Below are 22,283 nucleotides of genomic sequence, written 5' to 3' on the forward strand. Positions count from 1 at the left end.
AGTTGGAATAACCCTTTAAATGCCAAGTGAGATATGTCCGTCATTGGTCACATCCTAAAGGGTTATGACTTTTTTACATAGCCGCCACCCACAGGCAGCAGTCGGACCAGAAATAAATCTGATCCTGTCAGCTTATCCCTAGAGTTGTCAAGGCCAATAATGACTGTGGCATCTCAAGAAGTAGTCAGCAGGGGCCTCCAACCTCTTGTGTCAGTTGTTTCCTGTATTCCACGTTTGGCTTCTACGATTTCTTTGCATAGAATGTGGCAGGAAAGATCGGGGACAATCGCCTTAGACGTCCTTGTAATGTTTGATAAAGGAACCTGGTCAGCCACCAGGTTTTCCAATAGATGGGGTGGAATTCAAGTGTCAAACCAATTTTAGTTCTATTGTTTTTATGTGTTTGCCTTCTTTTTTGAATCTATAGGTTTATTTTCCATTTAAACGAGTTGTCCATATTCATTTGATGCTCTATAAGTTCTTAACTTATAAGTTGTTAACAGTTGTTAACCAAAGTATATTACGTGTGTCCAACGTAACCAGTGTAGAAAGAAGTACAATATTTAATAACCAGTGTAAAGGATTATAGGGTAAAGGCATACATAAATAATAATAATAAAAAAAAAAAAAGTTTCTCCATCTTCTCCTATCAGTCTGACAAGAATGGCATCTAAATGAGGCCTAATTTTTTCACTGACCAACGGACTTGCATTCTGGATCAATATCGGATAAGTTTCAGCAATTTTGCACACAGCACTTGGTCTGTGAAAAAGGAAAAAAAAAACCTGGACATGTGAACTACCCGCTAGACTAATACAAGTACAAGTGCCATCTGTAATAAAAACAACAGAGAACACATGTACAAGGCATAAGGCCTCATTCAGACATCAGGGTTATTCACGTAAAACAATATGTCATCAGTGTTTTGGATCAGTGTCAGTTTTTAACCATCTCTGTGTCATCAGTGCACATACATTTGTCAGTTTTTATCATTAGTGTTTTTCAGATATAGATAAATAAATGACAAAGCTTCTCCTATACTGCAATGTTAATCTCGGACAGCACATTGACTGTATACTGGAGACATCCGTGGGCTGTACGAGTTTTTCACAGGTCCATAGACTTGTACGGATGAAAAATGACAATACATCTAAAAAAAAAAAAAAAAAAAAACTGACGTCTCTGATTTTTGCACAAACAGTCTGTGAAAAAAAACTATAGAAATGTGAATAGCAGCATTGATTTTAATGGGTATGTGTTCTATACGTGAAAAAACCCAGACAGAACAGGTACATGCAACACAGACGTCTGAATGAGGCCTAAGGCTGGGATGTTCCAGTTTCTTGGAACGGATCTATTTTGAAGTTGTGAGGGTAGTAATAGTGTAGGCGTGTGCTGCCACCACCAGGGGGCAGATTGGAGGTTGATAGGAGTCACACACAGCTGAATGTGTGGGTGGGAGGAGAGAGATCAGTGCTGCTTTTATTTTTGAGCGACACTGAAAAATAAGTTCCCCCCATGTCTCAGGGTCTGAGTAGGTCTGCAATGTGAACCTGACAACTTTCTATATACTCGTTACCATACTTTGATAAATTCCAATGTCATACTGAGCCTAAAGGGGTTTACAAAAATAACAAAGTGTATAAACACAAAAAAAACAACAAAAGCCATCGGTTCGCTCTCCTAATCATACAGACAAAATTTCTAGCAGTCTTCTGGTTTGTGGTTTAGAAAAAAAAAAAAAAAGCAAATCTGCTCTACTTATAACAATGCTTATTCACACATTCCTTTTTTTCACGCATTACTTTATGCAAGCATTTTTTTTTTTTTTTTTTTTAAATGTACGTTTTTGCGTGTAACTTCAGTTGCAGTTTTCAATTCAGAAAAAAACTGTGTGTAAACAAAACCTAACTATGTTGCACATTAGATTTTCTTCATATCTGATGCACATGCTGCAGAAAATATCTGCCACGTTCATAGACTAGTGCTGAAAATGTGCCCCCCTCCTGGCAAAGGGGGAAATGCCACATAGATAAAGACTTGGCTCATTTTATTTTTTTAACACCACAGGGTGGACAGCAGTGTGAGCAAGCTCTTCTTATCTCAGCCCCCGGGGTACCTCCAGTATTAGATGAGACAGGGTGGACAGCAATGTGAGCAACCTCAACTTACCGCAGCATCCCTGGTATCTCAAGTATTAGATCAGATAGCAGTGTGAGCAGCCTCTTCTTACTAATCAGCACCACTGGCATCTCTAGTGTTTATGCAAAATATACATTTGGTGCACATCTTCTTACATAAGAAGGGAGGGGTGAAGCATTCTCCTGTAGTTGATCACTTTGGCACAGCAGGTGTAATGTGTGATCAGCACGATATATATTTCCTTCACTGAGCACAAAAGGTCGTGCTCTTGAAGGACCCTCTCACTGCCATCTGTACTCTGAGAACATTCTGATACCAATGTAGTACAGAGAAACGAACCAGCAGGAGGATTCTTGCAGGATGTGCCAGAAATAAGGAAAGATTGCCATCTGCTGGACAGGCGAAACAAAGCGGAACCAAGTTATGCTTGAAGAGTTGAAGGGGGAACAAATTCAGATGCAGGACCTGATCGGATGTCCTCCAGCAGGCATTTCCTGGATGTAGAAGTCCAGCGCGCCAAGACACAGAGAGATTTGGCGCCAGGCTGCAGAGTGGAGCAGACATGCTCCAGAGGGACCGCTGAGTACAGCGCGACAGGCCTCAGCCAGAGGCCGGCGTCCACCAAAGCCGGACACTGCCTGAGAAGCCCCGGACCCCTTACTGAAGCACTCTGAGCCCTGCGCAATTTGGTCAGAGTCAGGACCTGCGACCCACACTGAGTAAGTTCCAGGGTCCTGACGCCGCCTGTCAAGAGCGGAGGTCTGGATCCCCTTACCGCAAGCATGAGACTACCGTCGACGGTCAAGCCGAGAAGAGCTGAGAGGACTGCGACAGGAGAGACGCGCTAGCAATCGCAGAGGAACTGTGCAAGTGAACAGGGCCGCCACTTCCAACTCTCACCTACGGTACTGAGGAAAGTTGGGAGGGGGCAGGTTGGTGCGTGCGAGGCTAAATGGGATCTGATAGACGTTATCTGGAAGAGACTTGCGGCCAAGCGGGAAGAAAACCGGTGACCCCCGCTAGGGCCACATAAAGAGAGCTCACGTGGTGACTCCCACGACTGGGTGCATCACACTTTTGCAAAGGACTTTACTGTTATTCACTGAAAGATATTTCTTATTGTTATTACACGTTGCTGTTTATTATTACTCTTGTTACTAATCCCCTTGCATAATAGTTGTTTATATATAATATATAGTTTATATATACACTGCTCAAAAAAATAAAGGGAACACAAATAACACATCCTAGATCTGAATGAATGAAATATTCTCATTGAATACTTTGTTCTGTACAAAGTTGAATGTGCTGACAACAAAATCACACAAAAATCATCAATGGAAATCAAATTTATTAACCAATGGAGGCCTGGATTTGGAGTCACCCCCAAAATTAAAGTGGAAAAACACACTACAGGCTGATCCAACTTTGATGTAATGTCCTTAAAACAAGTCACAATGAGGCTCAGTATTGTGTGTGACCTCCACGTGCCTGTATGACCTCCCTACAACGCCTGGGCATGCTCCTGATGAGGTTGGGGATGGTCTCCTGTGGGATCTCCTCCCAGACCTAGACTAAAGCATCCGCCAACTCCTGGACAGTCTGTGGTACAACGTGACGTTGGTGGATGGAGCGAGACATGATGACCAGATGTGCTCAATCGGATTCAGGTCTGGGGAACGGGCGGGCCAGTCCATAGCTTCAATGCCTTCATCTTACAGGAACTGCTGACACACTCCAGCCACATGAGGTCTGGCATTGTCCTGCATTAGGAGGAACCCAGGGCCAACCGCATCAGCATATGGTATCACAAGGGGTCTGAGGATCTCATCTCGGTACCTAATAGCATCCAGGCTACCTCTGGCGAGCACATGGAGGGCTGTGCGGCCCTCCAAAGAAATGCTACCCCACACCATTACTGACCCACTGCCAAACCACTCATGCTGAAAGATGTTGCAGGCAGCAGATCGCCCTCCACAGCGTCTCCAGACTCTGTCACGTCTGTCACATGTGCTCAGTGTGAACCTGCTTTCATCTGTGAAGAGCACAGGGCGCCAGTGGCGACTTTGCCAATCCTCTTGTTCTGTGGCAAATGCCAAGCGTCCTGCACGGTGTTGGGCTGTGAGCACAACCCACATATGTGGATGTCGGGCCCTCATACCACCCTCATGGAGTCGGTTTCTAACCGTTTGTTCAGACACATGCACATTTGTGGCCTGCTGGAGGTAATTTTGCAGGGCTCTGGCAGTGCTCCTCCTGTTCCTCCTTGCACAAAGGCGGAGGTAGCCGTCTTGCTGCTGGGTTGTTGCCCTCCTATGGCCCCCTCCACGTCTCCTGGTGTACTGGCCTGTCTCCTGGTAAAGCCTCCAGCCTCTGGACACTACGCTGACAGACACAGCAAACCTTCTTGCCACAGCTCGCATTGATGTGCCATCCTGGATGAGCTGCACTACCTGAGCAACTTCTGTGGGTTGTAGAGTCCGTCTCATGTTACCACGAGTGTGAAAGCACAACCAAGATTCAAAAGTGACCAAAACATCAGCCAGAAAGCATTGATACTGAGATGTGGTCTGTGGTCCCCACCTGCAGAACCACTCCATTATTGAGGGTGTCTTGATAATTGCCAATAATTTCCATCTATTTCCATCCATTTGCATGTGAAATTGATTGTCAATCAGTGTTGCTTCCTAAGTGGACAGTTTGATTTCACAGAAGTTTGATTTACTTGGAGTTATATTCAGTTGTTTAAGTGTTTCCTTTATTTTTTTGAGCATTACACCAATGCAGCTAAACGCAAGTATAAACACTGGCAAAAAGCAGGGGTTATTGCCACTGAAATCTAATTATTTTCTACAAGAATGAAGTCAAAATACCCTAATAAAAGTGATTTGCAAAGTTTCATAACTTTCCACGTAGGTCAAAATTATTAACAAAAATACAAGTTCAGCAAATTTTTCAAGTCTGATTAACAAAAATGCCAGAGCATTTGGATTACTGGCAATGATTTCTGATATCAAATGAAGATTCCAGATAAAAAGACAGACACATAGCAATAAGGACAAAATATTTAAGCATCCTCTCACCTCTTCCAGAGTAATCCGGCACTGGCAGATACTGCAGTTGCTCCCACAAAAGCAGCAAGCATTAATCTCCGTCTGCTGTGCACTGGATTAGCTACTCCGTGGTATCGACGGGACACAGTTGCCAATCCTGCCACCGCAGGCAAGAATCGAAGACGAAACATCCTATTAAAACAAAAAGAAACATTTTCATTATGAATTAACACAGGAAAAGTAACAAGTTATAGAACCTTTTAACCAAATTCATACGTTTATTAATACTAAGCATCTGCCTTTATTTTGAAATTATATATATATATATATATATATATATATATATATATATATATATTACAGTACAGACCAAAAGTTTGGACACACCTTCTCTTAAAGATTTTTCTGTATTTTCATGACTATGAAAATTGTACATTCACACTGAAGGCATCAAAGCTATGAATTAACACATGTGGAATTATATACTTAACAAAAAAGTGTGAAACAACTGAAAATATGTCTTATATTCTAGGTTCTTCAAAGTAGCCACCTTTTGCTTTGATGACGGCTTTGCACACTCTTGGCATTCTCTTGATGAGCTTCAAGAGGTATATGCCTGGTTCCCACCGTGAAGCATGGAGGAGGTGTGATGGTGTGGGGTTGCTTTGCTGGTGACACTGTTGGGGATTTATTCAAAATTGAAGGCATACTGAACCAGCATGGCTACCACAGCATCTTGCAGCGGCATGCTATTCCATCCGGTTTGCGTTTAGTTGGACCATCATTTATTTTTCAACAGGACAATGACCCCAAACACACCTCCAGGCTGTGTAAGGGCTATTTGACCAAGAAGGAGAGTGATGGGGTGCTACGCCAGATGACCTGGCCTCCACAATCACCAGACCTGAACCCAATCGAGATGGTTTGGGGTGAGCTGGACCGCAGAGTGAAGGCAAAAGGGCCAACAAGTGCTAAGCATCTCTGGGAACTCCTTCAAGATTGTTGGAAGACCATTTCCGGTGACTACCTCTTGAAGCTCATCAAGAGAATGCCAAGAGTGTGCAAAGCAGTCATCAAAGCAAAAGGTGGCTACTTTGATGAACCTAGAATATAAGACATATTTTCAGTTGTTTCACACTTTTTTGTTAAGTATATAATTCCACATGTGTTAATTCATAGTTTTGATGCCTTCAGTGAGAATGTACAATTTTCATAGTCAAGAAAATACAGAAAAATCTTTGAATGAGAAGGTGTGTCCAAACTTTTGGTCTGTACTGTATATACACACACACATACACTGGTATGTCTCAGCCAAATATATGTTAAGGTACAAGGCTCTAGGCTATGTGCCCACGATGCAGAAATGCTGCATATTTTTTACGCCTTTCCCTGGCAGGAAAAACGCATGCGGATTGTACATGCGGATTGTACATGCGTTTTTCCTGCCAGGGACATGCGGATGTGAAGCGTTCTTCACTTGCATTTTTGCATGCGGGTTATCAAGCGCTTTTCCAAGCGATTTTAGCATCATTTGGAAAAGTGCTTGACAACTTGTTCACACTATATAAATCCATGCAACAGGCATGGATTTATATAGTGTGACCAAGTAATAGTTAAAAAAAAAGAATAAGAATGGTAAAAAATAAAAAATAAAGATTATACTTACCTTCTGATGGCCCCCGGTCTCCTTCTCCGCTCCGTTCGGTCTCCCCGGCGTCTCGCAGTAGTGTGAAGGACCTGCGATGACGTCATTGAGTCATGTGGCAGGTCACACAACCGCCGACATCAGCAGTCACGTGACCTGTCACATGACTCAATGACGTCATGGCAGGTCCTTCACACCACCGCGAGCCACCCAACACATCGCACGCATCGCTGAGGAGGCCGGGGGACATCGGAAGGTAAGTATAATCTTTATTTTTGATTTTAAATTCTTTTTTTTACAGGTACTACGGTACCCGGGTCCGGAGGAGAGTCTCCTCTTCTCCAGACCTGGGTACCATCCACACATTGAACCGTGTGATATCCACATGTGCAGATGCAGTGATGCGGATGTCACGCGGTCCAATGCAAGTCAATGGCGGCGATTACGCTGCGTGTCCGCAAAATTAATTGACATGCTGCGGATTGTTCCGCAATGATAATCCGCAGCGGAAATTTCCGCAGCATGTGCACAGCACATGAGGATTATCATTGGGGACCATGGGGCACGTATTACCAAGCGTTTTCGCTGCGGAAATTTTGCGGCAGAAACGCTTGAAAAATGCATAGTGGGCACGCAGCCTTAAACTTCAGCCATTGTAAAATGTACGTTGCAGGCTTAGAGCTTCTGCAGTCTAGCAGGGAAATGAGCGTTGCTGCCTGTCAGATAGAGCGGAATATGCAAAAGAGAAAAGGTTTATAATCACCGCAGTCCTCAATGTGTTTGAAAAGTAAAGAGTCTATATGGCTAATCTCACTTTCTACTGGAGTGTGATGATCTTCTCTACATATACAGTCATGGCCAAAAGTATTGAGAATGAGACAAATAGTAATTTTTCCAAAGTTTACTGCTTCATTTTTTGTAATGGCAATTTGCATATACTCCTGAATGTCAAAGAGTGATCAGCTTAACAGCAATTACTGTACTTGCAAAGTCAATATTTGCCCAGAAAATGAACTTTAACCCCCAAAACACATTTCAACATCATTGCAGTCCTGCCTTAAAAGGAGCAGCTAACATCGTTTTAGTGATTGATCCATTAACACAGGTGTGGGTGTTGATGAGGACAGGGCTGGCGATCAATCACTCATGATTAAGTAAGAATGACATCACTGGACACTTTAAAAGGAGGCTGGTTCTTGGTATCATTGTTTCTCTTCAGTTAACCATGGTTATCTCTAAAGAAACACGTGCAGCCATCATTGCACAGCACAAAAATGGCCTAACAGGGAAGAGTATCGCAGCTACAAAGATTGCACCTCAGTCAACAATCTATCGCATCATCAAGAACTTCAAGGAGAGAGCTTCCATTGTTGTCAAAAAGGCTCCAGGGCGCCCAAGAAAGACCAGCAAGCGCCAGGACCGTATCTTAAAACTGTTTCAGCTGCAGGATCGGACTACCAGCAGTGCCGAGCTTGCTCAGGAATGGCAGCAGGCTGGTGTGAGTGCTACTGCACGCACTGTGAGGCGGAGACTCTTTGAGCAAGGGCTGGTTTCAAGGAGGGCAGCAAAGAAGCCACTTCTCTCCAGAAAAAACATCAGGGACCGACTGATATTCTGCAAAAGGTACAGGGAGTGGACTGCTGAGGACTGGGGCAAAGTCATTTTCTCTGATGAATCCCCTTTTCGATTGTTTGGGACATCTGGAAAACAGCTTATTAGAAGAGAAGAAGAGGTGAGCGCTACCACCAGTCTTGTCTCATGCCAACTGTAAAGCATCCTGAAACCATTCATGTGTGGGGTTGCTTCTCAGCCAAGGGAATCGGCTCACTCACAGTCTTGCCTAAAAACACAGCCATGAATAAAGAATGGTACCAGAATGTCCTCCAAGAGCAACTTCTCCCAACCGTCCAAGAGCAGTTTGGCGCCCAACAATGCCTTTTCCAGCATGATGGAGCACCTTGCCATAAAGCAAAGGTGATAAGAAAATGGCTCATGGAACAAAACAGAGATTTTGGGTCCATGGCCTGGAAACTCCCCAGATCTTAATCCCATTGAGAACTTGTGGTCAATCATCAAGAGACGGGTGGACAAACAAAAACCAACAAATTCTGGCAAAATGCAAGCATTGATTATGCAAGAATGGACTGCTATCAGTCAGGATTTGGTCCAAAAGTTGATTGAGAGCATGCCAGGGAGAATTACAGAGGTCTTGAAGAAGAAGGGGCAACACTGCAAATATTGACTTGCTGCATTAACTCATTCTAACTGTCAATATAACCTATTGGTACTCATAATATGATTGCAATTATATTTCTGTATGTGATATAAACATCAGACAAATACTAATAAAAACCAGAGGCCAGCAGATCATGTGAAAATATAATTTTGGTGTCATTCTCAAAACTTTTGGCCATGACTGTATGCTGCTGCGGCACTTCTTGGGTTGGATCCTGACACTGCAGTCCTGTACATTGTGGAGGGACAGAAAAAGTTCTGACTTCTTTTCCAATCCCACAGATGCCTGATCAGGTTGAACTCGGTCATGCTTAAACCATGCAAATAATCTAACTTAAAATAACATGCACATGATGGCCAGAATCCATAGTTTACCAGCAGAACATTGTCCAGAGAATCACATTGCCTCCACTACTTGCCTAACTCCATTATGGTGCGCTACCCTTTCTAGGTAACCAATACACCACAGCAGGCAGCAGTCCACACAATATAAAAGAAAACAAGTTCCACTGGACCAGGCCCCCCTTCTTTCATTGCTACATAGTCCATCAGTGGACGGACGGTCAGCGAGGGCGCTCTGACCGTTCTGTCATTATACAGCCCTATATGCAGGAAGTTATATTGTCCCAAGTGTTTCTACACCTTTCTATGATATTTAGCGTTGTTCTCAACACCGCGGCCGTCCAATGCACCCAAACCGCACAGTCGCTGTCCAGTGCGCCCAAACAATGAAAGGGATGCAGTACTACATCAGCAATGTATCCCCTTGTTGGGGAACAATTGCTAAGATATAGTTACAATTTTGACCCCTTAAAGCGCACCTGTCAGCAGGATTGTGCTCAGTGAACTACATACACTGTCAGGTGGGCGACATTACACTGACTAATATGATACCATGGTTGATGAAATTCGTCCTGTGGTTCTTGTGTAATCTTTACTTTCAGTTTGGAGATAATGAAATGCTTGTGCTTCAAGGCGGCCTGTGGGGGGCGCTCTATCTTGTGCTCTGCTTACATATTCATCTGTATGCTCTTAAGACAGATCACTGTGCCTTCACTGACCTCCTCCTATTTTACCTTGCCCCGCACTACTAGATTCATTATGTAAAATAGGAGGCAGGTCAGTGAAGGCATAGTGATCTGTCTTAAGAGCATACAGATGAATATGTAAGCAGAGCACAAGATAGAGCGCCCCCCACAGGCCGCCCCGAAGCACAAGCATATCATTATCTACAAACTGAAATTAAAGATAACACAAGAACCATAGGACGGATTTCATCAACCAAGGTATCATCTTTATCAGTATAATGTCGCCCACCTGACAGTGTATGTAGTTTATTGAGCACAATCCTGCTGACAGGTGCGCTTTAAAGAACAGTTGCCCTACCTGGACTAACCTTATCCTCAAGCCCTAAATTCACCCCGCAAAAAGTTCCCTTTCTAACAGACTTGATGTGGCCATACGTTGTTGTTCTGAATAGAAAATCAGGACATTTTATATTTCTGTATAAAGGTCAATGTGATCACATGGATTTAGTACAGGGATCCGCAGAAGCAGGTGATGTAATAAGGGCAACAAAACCGTGAAATCTATGGTTGTTTGGTTGTAGGATTTATGTCCTTATCATATCATGCTGTATTTAGGCATTTTATATACTGCATCATTCAGTTTACATGATAAATCCACTCCTCCTATCTGTACTGATAGAATTGTTATATAAATTAATCCCAAGTATTTTTTTAGTCATATAAACAATAAAGGGAGGTTAATTGACAAACAGGACCATACAGTGCACAGTATGTGATTTCAATGCTAAAATTTCCTGTACGATGGATAATGCAGCGTTCAGGGTTATGATTTATATGAAAGCTGCAGCGGTTTCCGTGTCTACATTCCCCCATTCTTTTACCCGTAGACGTTCTGTTTTTATTAACGCATCCAGAGCTCTCCCTTTACTTGTCAATGTCATTCTCGCCCGCCTGGAATCTCCTTTTCAGTCTCATCCAGTAATTTAATACGCTGGCAGATTTATTTGCTGGCAGCTGCTAGTTGGTAGCAATTTCTGCAATGCAGTAAAGACCACAGCAAAGCCAAAAGCGGAGCAGAAAATAGGAGTGTGTAACAGGAATGCTTTGATATCTTTACATACAACAGGCTCATTTCCCATCAATATGATCCACGGCATCTGATAACTACAGCGCATTTATGAGGGATCTGAAGTTCACTGATCCACTATAATGAAGGACATGTTAAGGAGCCATCACCTCTCTGCACTCGTACGATGGAGTAGAGTAATAATATGTATATCGGGTTAATACACAACTCTATGCATTACCACACCACAGAGCATGCATTAGAGATGACAGGTCAGGTCCCCAGACTTGTCTGTTTTAGGAATTATTTGTATTCGCCATTCTGAAACATCTTTTCTTCTAACCCGGTCTGTTCCTATGTTTTTCCTCCTAGAAACTTATGAATAAATAGACAATTGTTTTCACCTGGAAAAATAAGAGAATGTCAACATATTGTCAGGTGTCAACATATTAATTTATTTCCAAGAGGAACAACAAAGGAATGTTACATGGCAGAATAATCAGAAAAGACATGACATAAGTGGTAACAGGTAACCTTTCATGCATGCAGCTCTGAAACTGGTTGTGCAAAAGAAGTAGAAAAATTCCTAAAGTAAAAGTTAGATAAAGTAAGGCTATGTTCATACTCGGCGTTTTTACTGCATTTTTTTTTTCTCTGAAGCCAAAACCTACTGCTCTCTTGGCAATAAAAACGCTGCATTTTTATTTTTTTGCAGCTTTTTGTGGGGGCTTTGTCTACAGCACATGTTTAATAAAGTCAGCTTTATTCACCAAAAATGCAACGAAAAATGCCGTTGCCTTTTTTGCAGATTTTTTTCACATTCTCATTGCTTTCTATTTGCAAGAAAACGCTGCAGAAATGCTGTAAAAATACGGAAAGTATTGACATGCTGCAGATTTTTTTAAAAAAACTACAGTTTTCCAATTCAGTCAGGAAGAAAAAATGAAACAAGTCCGTGCATAGGATTTTAATTTGATTTAACTTGCATAAAAAAGCTAAGCAAAAAATGCTGCAAAAACATCAATTTACCAACATAGCCTACAGCCGTGCAAAAATTTATTTATTTTTTGCTGCCTTTTTACCCACACAGAAAAAACTGCATTCATTTTTCTAATTATAGTCTTTGTGTTGCATTTTATTTTCCGCGTTTTTCACTTTATTTATTGTATTTTTGGTGCAGATTTGAAGCAGCGTTTTCAATGCATTTTTAGCACAGAAAAGCTCTGATTCTGCACTGAACACAAGTGTGTTTTTTCAGTTTCCTAAGAGAAGGCTATAGAGAAAAACAACGCACTGTTCAACAGCGTCGCACAGTGTGAATGAGTGTTCATGAAATTACCGTACATCTACTCTGTATGGACTGCTAAAAAAAAAAAAAAGCAGATTTTCTGCACCAAAAACGCAATGGGAAAAAAGGCAGTATTTCCTCTACGTGTGAACATGGCCTAATGCTTACCGGATGCCTTCTTCTCCATTTTAGTAAACAGGGGAAAGAATGCCATATAGGTGCCAGAAATATTACATGCAGCCGCGCAGAAGAGAAGCATCAGGCCCTTAGAAGGCATTTGGCTTTGACTGAACAAAATCAGAACAATACGGGCTAGATGATCCAAATACAGGCCGGATGACTACCAAGTGTGATTTTGCCACAGACAATCCCTTTCAGAGTCTCCCTATAACAGCTGCCCATCCACTGTAGCATTACATAACAGCATTCTAGATGAATGGCCGTCAGCGTAATACATGTTCTCCTTTGTGAAGCGTCACCCGTCTGCCTCACAGACTCCTGTTCTCAGAATGACTGCATGTGATCAGATCTCCTACAATTGAAAAACACCTTACATAGGAAATCAGATTTACAATTGGAGAAGGCCCATTGGACAGGTCTGGTCACATGCTCCTCCATCAGGAGTCATGGTCATTGTGAGGAGAGAACTGTGCAGAAAGCGGCACTAACAAGTGTACGAGGAGGTCCTGTTATACCGATATATTAGTGCCACACGTTCATGTCCTCATGTACCCAACACATTTATTAAAATAAAAACAAAGTGATTGACCCCTTTAACTGTCACTTGTTTCTTTGTTAAAAGCATGTAAATTATCATTCATTATTAAAGATACAAAACCTAAGTGTATATGTAGTGGCAGTCTTATATATCGCTAGGAAATCTAATACTTCACTGAATAATAATTTCCTAATTTCTTATTTATGGGCATTTTATGATCTTATCTACATAAAGTAAATAATACATTAGTAACAGACAGTAAACAGGATGTGGCTGAAAACATTGTTTTATTATTGCTAATGTAAAATAACAATGAAAGAAGCCCCTCACCATCCCAAAAAAATAAAGGATTTTGAAATTCTAGTCTTTGAGTTGGTGCGAAACTATTCTCATGTCCCATTTTATTGACTGCTGCACCCATGTGGCCCCTGCACGAAAGCGGGAGGAGCGCCTCTTACGTGACGTCATCGATGTGGAATGACGCACGTGACGTCATCGATGTGGAATGACGCACGTGACGTCATCGATGTGGAATGACGCACGTGACGTCATCGATGTGGAATGACGCACGTGACGTCATCAATGTGGAATGACGCACGTGACGTCATCAATGTGGAATGACGCACGTGACGTCATCGATGTGGAATGACGCACGTGACGTCATCGATGTGGAATGACGCACGTGACGTCATCGATGTGGAATGACGCACGTGACGTCATCGATGTGGAATGACACACGTGACGTCATCGATGTGGAATGACACACGTGACGTCATCGATGTGGAATGACACACGTGACGTCATCGATGTGGAATGACACACGTGACGTCATCGATGTGGAATGACACACGTGACGTCGCACCAGGCCGGCTAATCGAACTAAGAGACGGGATGAAGGCAGGTAACAGGTGGTTTTCCTGCTCCCGTCCAACGTCCACAGACCACTGTTGCGGCCAATGGAATGGGACATACCAATAGATTCACATCAACTGCTTCCACTCTTTAACAGCAAGAATCAATATTTGGGGTGTTAGCTGTTCTAGTAAACTGATAAGCATAGTATACATTTTCTAAATTCTTGTTCGGGACATTTTGTGGGCCTTGAAGGGGATGTTCACTACTATTATATTAATACCCTATCCTTGGGATAGGTCATAAACCCTAAGGACCCATGAGGTCAGACACCAGACACCCCCACTGATCATTTTGTCACATATTTATATATTTACATTGTGCATTTATCGTAACAATCAATGATAAAAAATATAGCTGTACGGCAAACCCTAGTCATGAAAGCAGTACAGGTACTTCCATCACTAGTCACAGGACCGGTTACTCCTCCCAATAGGTCCAGTAGTGCCACATCCTATTCTTATGGGTTGATCGATCTACAAGGCCATGTTCACACATTCAGTATTTGAAAGCCAAAGCCACACACTGTCAGACTCCCCCACAGAGAAAGCAGACATGATTTATTATCAGGTTTGCTTTCCCGACCACTGTATACACAGAACTGAACCAGCGATTGTGGATACAGATTAGCTCAGTGCTTCATCCCCTGGACCTAGTGATCATTGGATCACTGGGTGTAGGGTGGGTGCAAGAGATGAGGAGTTCTAGGAGACCCAGTTAATACCTCTGAGTCATTGGCTGCTATGGGCATAAAATGAGAGAAACTTGTGGGGTTGCCACCATCCTCCCCTGACCTCAACCCTATTGGGAACCTTTGGAGTGTCCCCAAGCAAAAGATCTGAGGGTGGGAGGCAGTTCACGTGAGAACAGCAGCTATGAAAGTCTTTTCTGACATAATGCAAAGAAATTCATGAGGAAAGCATTCAAAAACTCACAAGTTCAATGGATGAAAGAATTGTGAAGGTGATATCAGAGAACGGGTCCCATGTTACCATGTAACTTGGCCTGTTAAGATGTTTTGAATGAAAAAGCTTTTGATCTCAGTAAATGTGACCTCTTAATGCTGCAAATTCAACAACTGACCATTTTCAGTTCATTACAACCTATAAAATGTTTGGAAACTCTGTTGTGCAGAATAATTTGGAACAGTGGATTTTCAGGTTTTTTTTGGGTTTTGAAAAATTACTATTATCATTGGGAGATTTGTCCAATAAAATGTGATTTATACTCTAACGGTTGATGATTAAACCATTATACTGATTCATTTGCATCGACCATTTTGGAAAATTAGTGAAAAATAGCATTTGCATAATTTGAAATGTGGTGTAGATTATAGAAAGCTGAATAAAATAACCACTTGATATCTGATCCCATGTCTTTTTCCAGAGAAATCCATGTTTTTCTTATATGTAAATGAGCTGGTAAGATTTATGGGTCGGAAACTGATCTTTAAGAGAATCTACCCCCAGAGATTATTATAAATAAAAGGGGGTGTTACCAGTGTGATGTGTAATGCCTGACCGTTATAATCACAATCAGAACTGATATTTGTCTTATTACAAACACATCTGCAGCTGTAGCACTCCTCTCACAGTACAGTCAGCTCTGATGGAGTGTTGTGCCTGATTTCATCTAACACTTCCAGAGTCCATCCCAGAGGCAGTCAGTGTGGATAGAGGAGCAGTACAGCAGAACTTTCTCTCATTACAAACTCATCTACAGTTGTAGTTCTGCGCTCAGAGCTGTCAGCTCTGCTGTACTGCATCCCCACCACTGGCTGTGTGAGAACGAAGAAAGCTAAAGAAAATCTAATTGTAGTCATGCACTGCTATGTGGCCGAGTTGAAAGCAGTGGAGGCGAGGTGCAGCTGCAAAATGTGTTTGTAATGAGACTGTTTAGCTGTGCTATACTGTGCTAGTTGTAATCACACACAGCTCTGCAGTGAGATCAGGAGAGCAGACTGTCAGCCATTACATGTCTAACACTGGTAACACGCCCTTTTATTTAAAATAAGCCCTGGAGACAGATTATCATGCAGATCTGCGTCCGACGCATACAGTAGTGACCAAAAGTTTTTTTTTTGTTTTTTTTTAAAGTGTGATTACTTCTGTCTGGTTGTTGTGATGCCATTTCCTGGTGATTTTAGTAAACCGGAAGCAAATGGTTGTCAGTAGTGATGATTGAGTATGCCTCATTAACCCTTTTTGGCGAGAAAGCTCAGGTGTTCGGCATTTCATTCATTGTCGCCGCGCCTGTTCCCCAGGCTATCTCTGCATGTGTCACAGCTGTCTAACAGCCGTGACATTTGCAGACGCATGCGGCAATGAATTAAAAGCCGAACACGCCAAAATACTCGGCGAGGGTTAATAAGGCATACTCGCTCATCACTAGTTTTCAGCTATAAGGAAGAAAATTGTGTTTTACATTGTTTTATCCCTTTATATGTTAGTTTTCAACATTTGCTGGGCCAAACGTTTTGCATATTTTGTCATAAGTAGTAGAATTTTGCACAAAATGTTATTCGTGTGCGTGTTAAAATATGGCAAAGGCAAAGCCCAATTTATCACCAGATGTCAGGAAGCTTATTATTCTGAGAGTGAAGTCAGGGGAAAGCCAAATTCACCTGTTCTCAGAGTGAAGTGTCACGTATATTAAAAAAAGAAAAAGAAGGTTATGGAACAGCTGACAAATCTAGAAGTGGACAACCACGGAAAACTTCCTCCAGAGTTGATCACATTATTAAGAAAAAGTCACTATTTCATGTCCATAAAAGTGCTGTAGAGATTTTGCATGAAATGAATGAAGAATAAGAGGTCAAAGTGAGTTGCCAAACTGTGGTGTGAAAGCTAAGAGCAGTAGGGTTGAATGCACGAGTTCCAGTCAAGAAGCCTTTCATCTCTACAAAGATTTGGAAGGTCCAACTTGATTTTGCCAAAGAACACAGCTTGCTCTGAGGCAGGGATGTCAAACTCAAACACACAGAGGGCCAAAATGAAAAACTTGGACAAAGTTTTGGGCCAACCAGTATACAGTATAATGGGCCCCACATAGTCCTCCATACAGAATGGCCCCACATATCGGTTGTGGTTCTTGTGTCGCGGGCAAATATAATCACCCTGCAGGCCAGATTTGGCCCAAGGGCCAGCATTTGACACATATGGTCTAAGGTGTTGTGGTCAGATGAATCCAAGTTCAATCTGTTTGGTAGTGATGGCAAGCACTATATATTCCACCCAATTGGAAAATGTAAAGATGTAAGGTACCAAACACCTACAGTGAAACATGGTGGTGGCAATGTCATGGTTTGGGGCTGCTTTTCTGCATCTGCATCTGCCATTGGCCCTCTGCATAGAATTGATGGAAATATGAATGCTACCATGTACAAGGATATACTGGAAAATAAAATGCTACCACATGGTAAAACCAAAGTAGGCAGGTGATAAGACAATGATCCTTTAACACATCCTATTTAGTCAAAAATTAGTTCGCAAAGAAAAATGTTCACCTGTTGCAATGGCCAAGCTGATCACCTGATTTACACCCTATACAGCACCTTTGGGATGAGTCAGGGCGATGAGTTGGGGCCTGTACCCATAGCAATAAAGATGGATTGTTTGCAGATTTGCAAATGGAATGGAGCAAGATCCCTCAAGAGGTCTTGAATACCCTAGTGGATTCAATGTCCCGTCGGTGTGGTGCAGTAATTAAAGCAAGAGGTTATGCTACAAAATACTAAGTTATCTCATTGTAAACAAAGAATTACTCTCTATGTTGAGATCAATAAATAGTATATGCAAAACTTTTTGGCAGTCAGTTTTCTTTAATTAATTGACCATACCTATATTCAAAAGCATTTTGGTTAAAATTAAAGTCTTGCATGATGACAACTTCATGCACTTTCAATTCATCACCAGGAAAATGGCATCACAACAACCAGACAGAAGTAATCACTACTTAAAAAAAATGCAAAACTTTTGGTTGCTACAGTAGATTTTAACAGCTCATTTTAATATAAGGAAAATGTGGATTTCTCTGGAATAAGACATCGGATCTCGGATATGAAGGTATAATTTTATTCAGCTTTCTATGATTTACATGCCCATGGAAATGGCTTAGGAGGACTGATCCTGGTTAGTAATGAGCGAGTGTGCTTACCACTGCTCGATACTTGATTGAGCATCGGGGTGCTTGGGTACTCTAAATACTAGATCGAGTACAAGACCCGGTGACGTGAATGCAGCAGGCCAATCACCGTAATGGCAGTAGCCAACATGGCTATGGAATTACCATGTATGGCAGACAATCCCCGATTGTTTATTGGCTGTCTACCAGCCGTAAAACACGGAGGGCGGGGACTCGAGCATAGCACTTCAGCACCTACGAAACTCGATCGAGGACGCCGATGGTCGATCGAGTAACAAGCAGTGGCGAGCATACTCGCTCATCACTAATCCTAATAGATTCCGTTAAAGCAGATGTAAACAAACTCAAAGGGCCCGATTCATTAAAACAGGAGTTTTACAAGCCAGGTACCAGAGGGAGTAAAATGCATCTAATTAGTTAAGTGGTGCCTGCCTCTTAATGAATTAGGCACATCTTACAACTGCCATGCGCCTCTGACAGGAATGTTACGTCAGTCAGGGATTGGCATACATTTTCAGTGTAATTTACGCCACTTACATGTACTTTGTTTGTGGGACAACTCATTTTAATTCATACATCTTAGAATAAGTTTCAAAATTGGACGTATTTAAAAAATATGTTCCTGTGCTGAGATAATCTTATAAATGTGTCCCTGCTGTGTACTGTGTAATGACCGTGCAGGGACATGGTCTGATCATACCTCAGCTCCTGGGCAGGGGGGGAAGGAAAAGAGGATACAGACGGGACGGCAGGGGATCTCAGCTGATTCTTTCTGTGAGGTTAAACAAGTTTTTAAACCGGCCGGGAAATGTTTTTCCTAACAGAAACCAGCAGCTGTGATCTGGAGCTGTAATGTCTATATACTTTCTTTTTCTTCCTCCCCTGCCCAGGAGATGTGGTATGATCAGACCATGTTCCAGCACGGAACACACATCCAATTGTGAAAATAATTATTATTATTATTCTTCTTCTAAGATCCATTGATTAAAATGTACTTTGTTTGTGGGACAGCCCCTTCAAGTGACAAGTTTATATGAATTGGCCAGGCGAGATTCGGCACTCCCCATCCAAGCTTTGTCCAATTTTGCTAAACTGGCATAAAAATGCCCCCAAAAAAAAATCAGAAAATTATTGTGCAACTCCAATTTCCACAAAAATGCTGCCACATTAAAAGGTGTTTTATACCCAAATTCTACCTAAAACACCTTGGTGATTCGAGCCCAAAAAGCTTTTGTGCTTGCCTCATCACTAGCACCAAGTGCATTGCACTTCTATCTAGTGATATCAGAGGTCTCGTATCCAATGTTTTCATCATTGCTGGAATTCTTCTTCAGCATGAATTTGCTATGTCGCTTCCTAACATTCCTTTAACCCAGCCCTATACAGTCATAACATTTATGGGAAAAGAGAATATATATTATTTTAAAAAACAAAAAAAGCACTGCATGGAAACATTTGAGAACAGCTACTCTTCGCTTAGGCAGCCTGAGATATTGTCATTCACAGCAGGTAAGACATCTTCTTGAAAGGTTGTTCTTGCTGTAAAGGTTAATGGAGGTTTTGAGGGATTTCCCTAATGGATAAGTTAAGTGGAGTGGCTCTGTGAAGGATGAGACTTGGAGTTATCAGACTTCGTACAGCAGAGATAATATGCTTTACTGTTGGCACCTATGCACACTATGGTCTAGGACAGTTTATAATAGTGATACTTCAGCATTTTAATGAGAACTGCTTTTCACAGCAAGCTCAACAAGACACGCTTGAGAGTGCAATATCCCAAAGTCATCGCTCTAATAGCGGTTAAGAAATGCAAAAAGCCAATGGGGAACAGCTAACACATGCAGATAAGCTTCAGGTTCTCCAAAAGAGCAGCAGTTATGTAAAAGGAATAAAAAAAAAATGAATGCACTCAGAACATTGCTGTTACTGCTTATAGATACTTTAAAAGGGAACCTGACAGCTGATACATGCTGCCCGAGCCATGGACAACATGCATCAGGCACTGGCTGTATGATCTTGGCTATATATGTTCAATTCTGAAAGGCTGCGGCGTTTCAGAGAAAAAAACATAATTTTATAGTCACCAGGGACTGAGCCCAACAGGAGGCTAGTCAGATAGATGAGGCCCAGGCATGTGTCATCTGTCAGGTTTCCTTAAAATGGGACATCTGAGCTTATTGGAGAGGTCATCTCATCAGCACGACTGTGCAGTTGATATGCCAAAGTTTTGACTGCTTAAAGGGAATCTGTCAGTAGGTTTTTATGTTGCTCTCAGAGTCAATATCAATGTAGGGACTAGTGATGAGCGAGTATGTTCTGTTAACCCTTTCGCCGAGTATGCTCGGGAGAGCACCGAGTATCTATAGCTGATCGGTGATATGTATGAATCGCTCCCTGTGCATGATTTGCAACTGGTTGACAGTTTTACTACATGTGAGGAATGTCTATTTCTTACACATTCCTCACATGTAATAAAGCTGCCAAACAGTTGCAAATCCTGCACACGGGAGCGATTCAAACATATCACCGAGCAGCTGTAAATATTCGGAGCTCGGCCCGAGCATACTCGGCGAAAGGGTTAATAGAACATACTCGCTCATCACTAGTAGGGACACAAGAGATACTCCCTCATTCACAAATTTGTAAAAAAAAAATCATTTTTAAAAATGTTCCCACAAAGATCCAACGTAGACCACGTTCCAATAATCTTGCTTCGGAGACTGTGAATAGCAGTAAAGTTCCTGCTATTCACAGGCACCGGCTACTGATGTCAACACTCATCATAGTCGCTATGATGAGAGTTGACATCACTACCCGGCGCCTGTGAATAGCAGGAACTTTACTGCTATTCACAGACACCAGAGCAAGATTCGTAGAACGTGGACTACGTCGGACCTTCGTGGGAACATTTTTGGTAACAAGTTGGTGAACGAAGGACTGTCTTTTATGTTTATTTCTGTCTTATGTTTTTTTAGGTATCCATTTCTGGACTACAACGGATTCTATGGATTACAGCAGACCTGAATAGGATTTTTTTTTTCAATAAATTGGTGAACAAGTGATAGTGTTGGGGAGTCTTTATTCAAATAAAGTATTTTTTTCTGTGCTTGTGTTTTTGTTTTATTACCAGGTCAGTAATGGGAGTGTCTGATAAGACACCTCTCCATTACTAACCCCAGGGCTTGACTGCAGCTGTGATTTTTGACTACCATTACCCCGAGTGCCACCGCACCAGAGCAATCAGGAAGAAAGAGACAAAGCGCCAGAATAGGTGCATCTAATGTGATGCGCCAATTCCAGGGTGGCTGCAAGTTTGTATTTGGAGGCTGAGAAGGGCCCAATAACCAGGAACCTTCCCAGCCTGATAATAAAAACCCACAGCTGTCTTCCTTAACTTGGCTGGTTACCAAAAATAGGGGGGGACACCACATAAAGAAATTTTAAAAAATTATTAATTTAAACCAGGCTAAAAATACCTACATAAAAGCACTTAGAATGCATGTGGGTATTTTTAACTCAAGATTTTCCGCATCTAATGTAAGTCTATGGAAAAATTCCGCACAGAAGACAGAGTTCCCGCAAGAGAAATTTACATGATGTGGCTTGGAAATATGCACCGCAGCTGAGTTTACGCAGCGTAAAAAAGAAGTACAAGGTGTGAGATTTCTATTAACCCCTTAATGACCAGGGCATTTTCCGTTTTTTGCTTTTTGCTCCCCTTCTTCCCAGAGCCAGAAGTTTTTTATTTTTCGGTCAATATGGCTGTGTGAGGGCTTATTTTTTGCGGGACGAGTTGTACTTTTGAACGACATCATTGGTTTTACCATATCACGTACTGGAAAATGGGAAAAAAATTCCAAGTGCAGTGAAATTGCAGAAAAAGTGCAATTCCACAGTTTTTTTTTACCATGTTCACTGAATGCTAAAACTGACCTTCCATTATTATTTTCCAGGTCATTACGAGTACGTAGACACCAAACATGTATAGGTTATTTTTTATTTAAGTGGTGAAAAAAAAATTCAAAGTTTGCTTTAAAAAAATGGCGCCATTTT

At 41.9% G+C, this 22,283-nt stretch overlaps 1 protein-coding gene across 1 annotated transcript in view; it reads right to left on the minus strand.

Annotated features, from left to right (window-relative positions):
- Positions 1 to 22,283, minus strand: part of MICU1 (mitochondrial calcium uptake 1) — a 90,204-nt gene that overhangs the window by 59,463 nt on the left and 8,458 nt on the right. The window contains exon 2 of the mRNA XM_073681692.1: positions 5,226 to 5,387. Coding sequence (XP_073537793.1) covers positions 5,226 to 5,386 — 161 coding nt within the window. The 5' untranslated portion in view covers position 5,387. The remainder of the gene's footprint in view (positions 1 to 5,225; positions 5,388 to 22,283) is intronic.

This window comes from Phyllobates terribilis, unplaced genomic scaffold (assembly GCF_046119375.1).
Source record: "Phyllobates terribilis strain yellow unplaced genomic scaffold, ASM4611937v1 Scaffold_5__5_contigs__length_657084704, whole genome shotgun sequence".
In the NCBI taxonomy this organism is placed as follows: Eukaryota; Metazoa; Chordata; class Amphibia; order Anura; family Dendrobatidae; genus Phyllobates; species Phyllobates terribilis.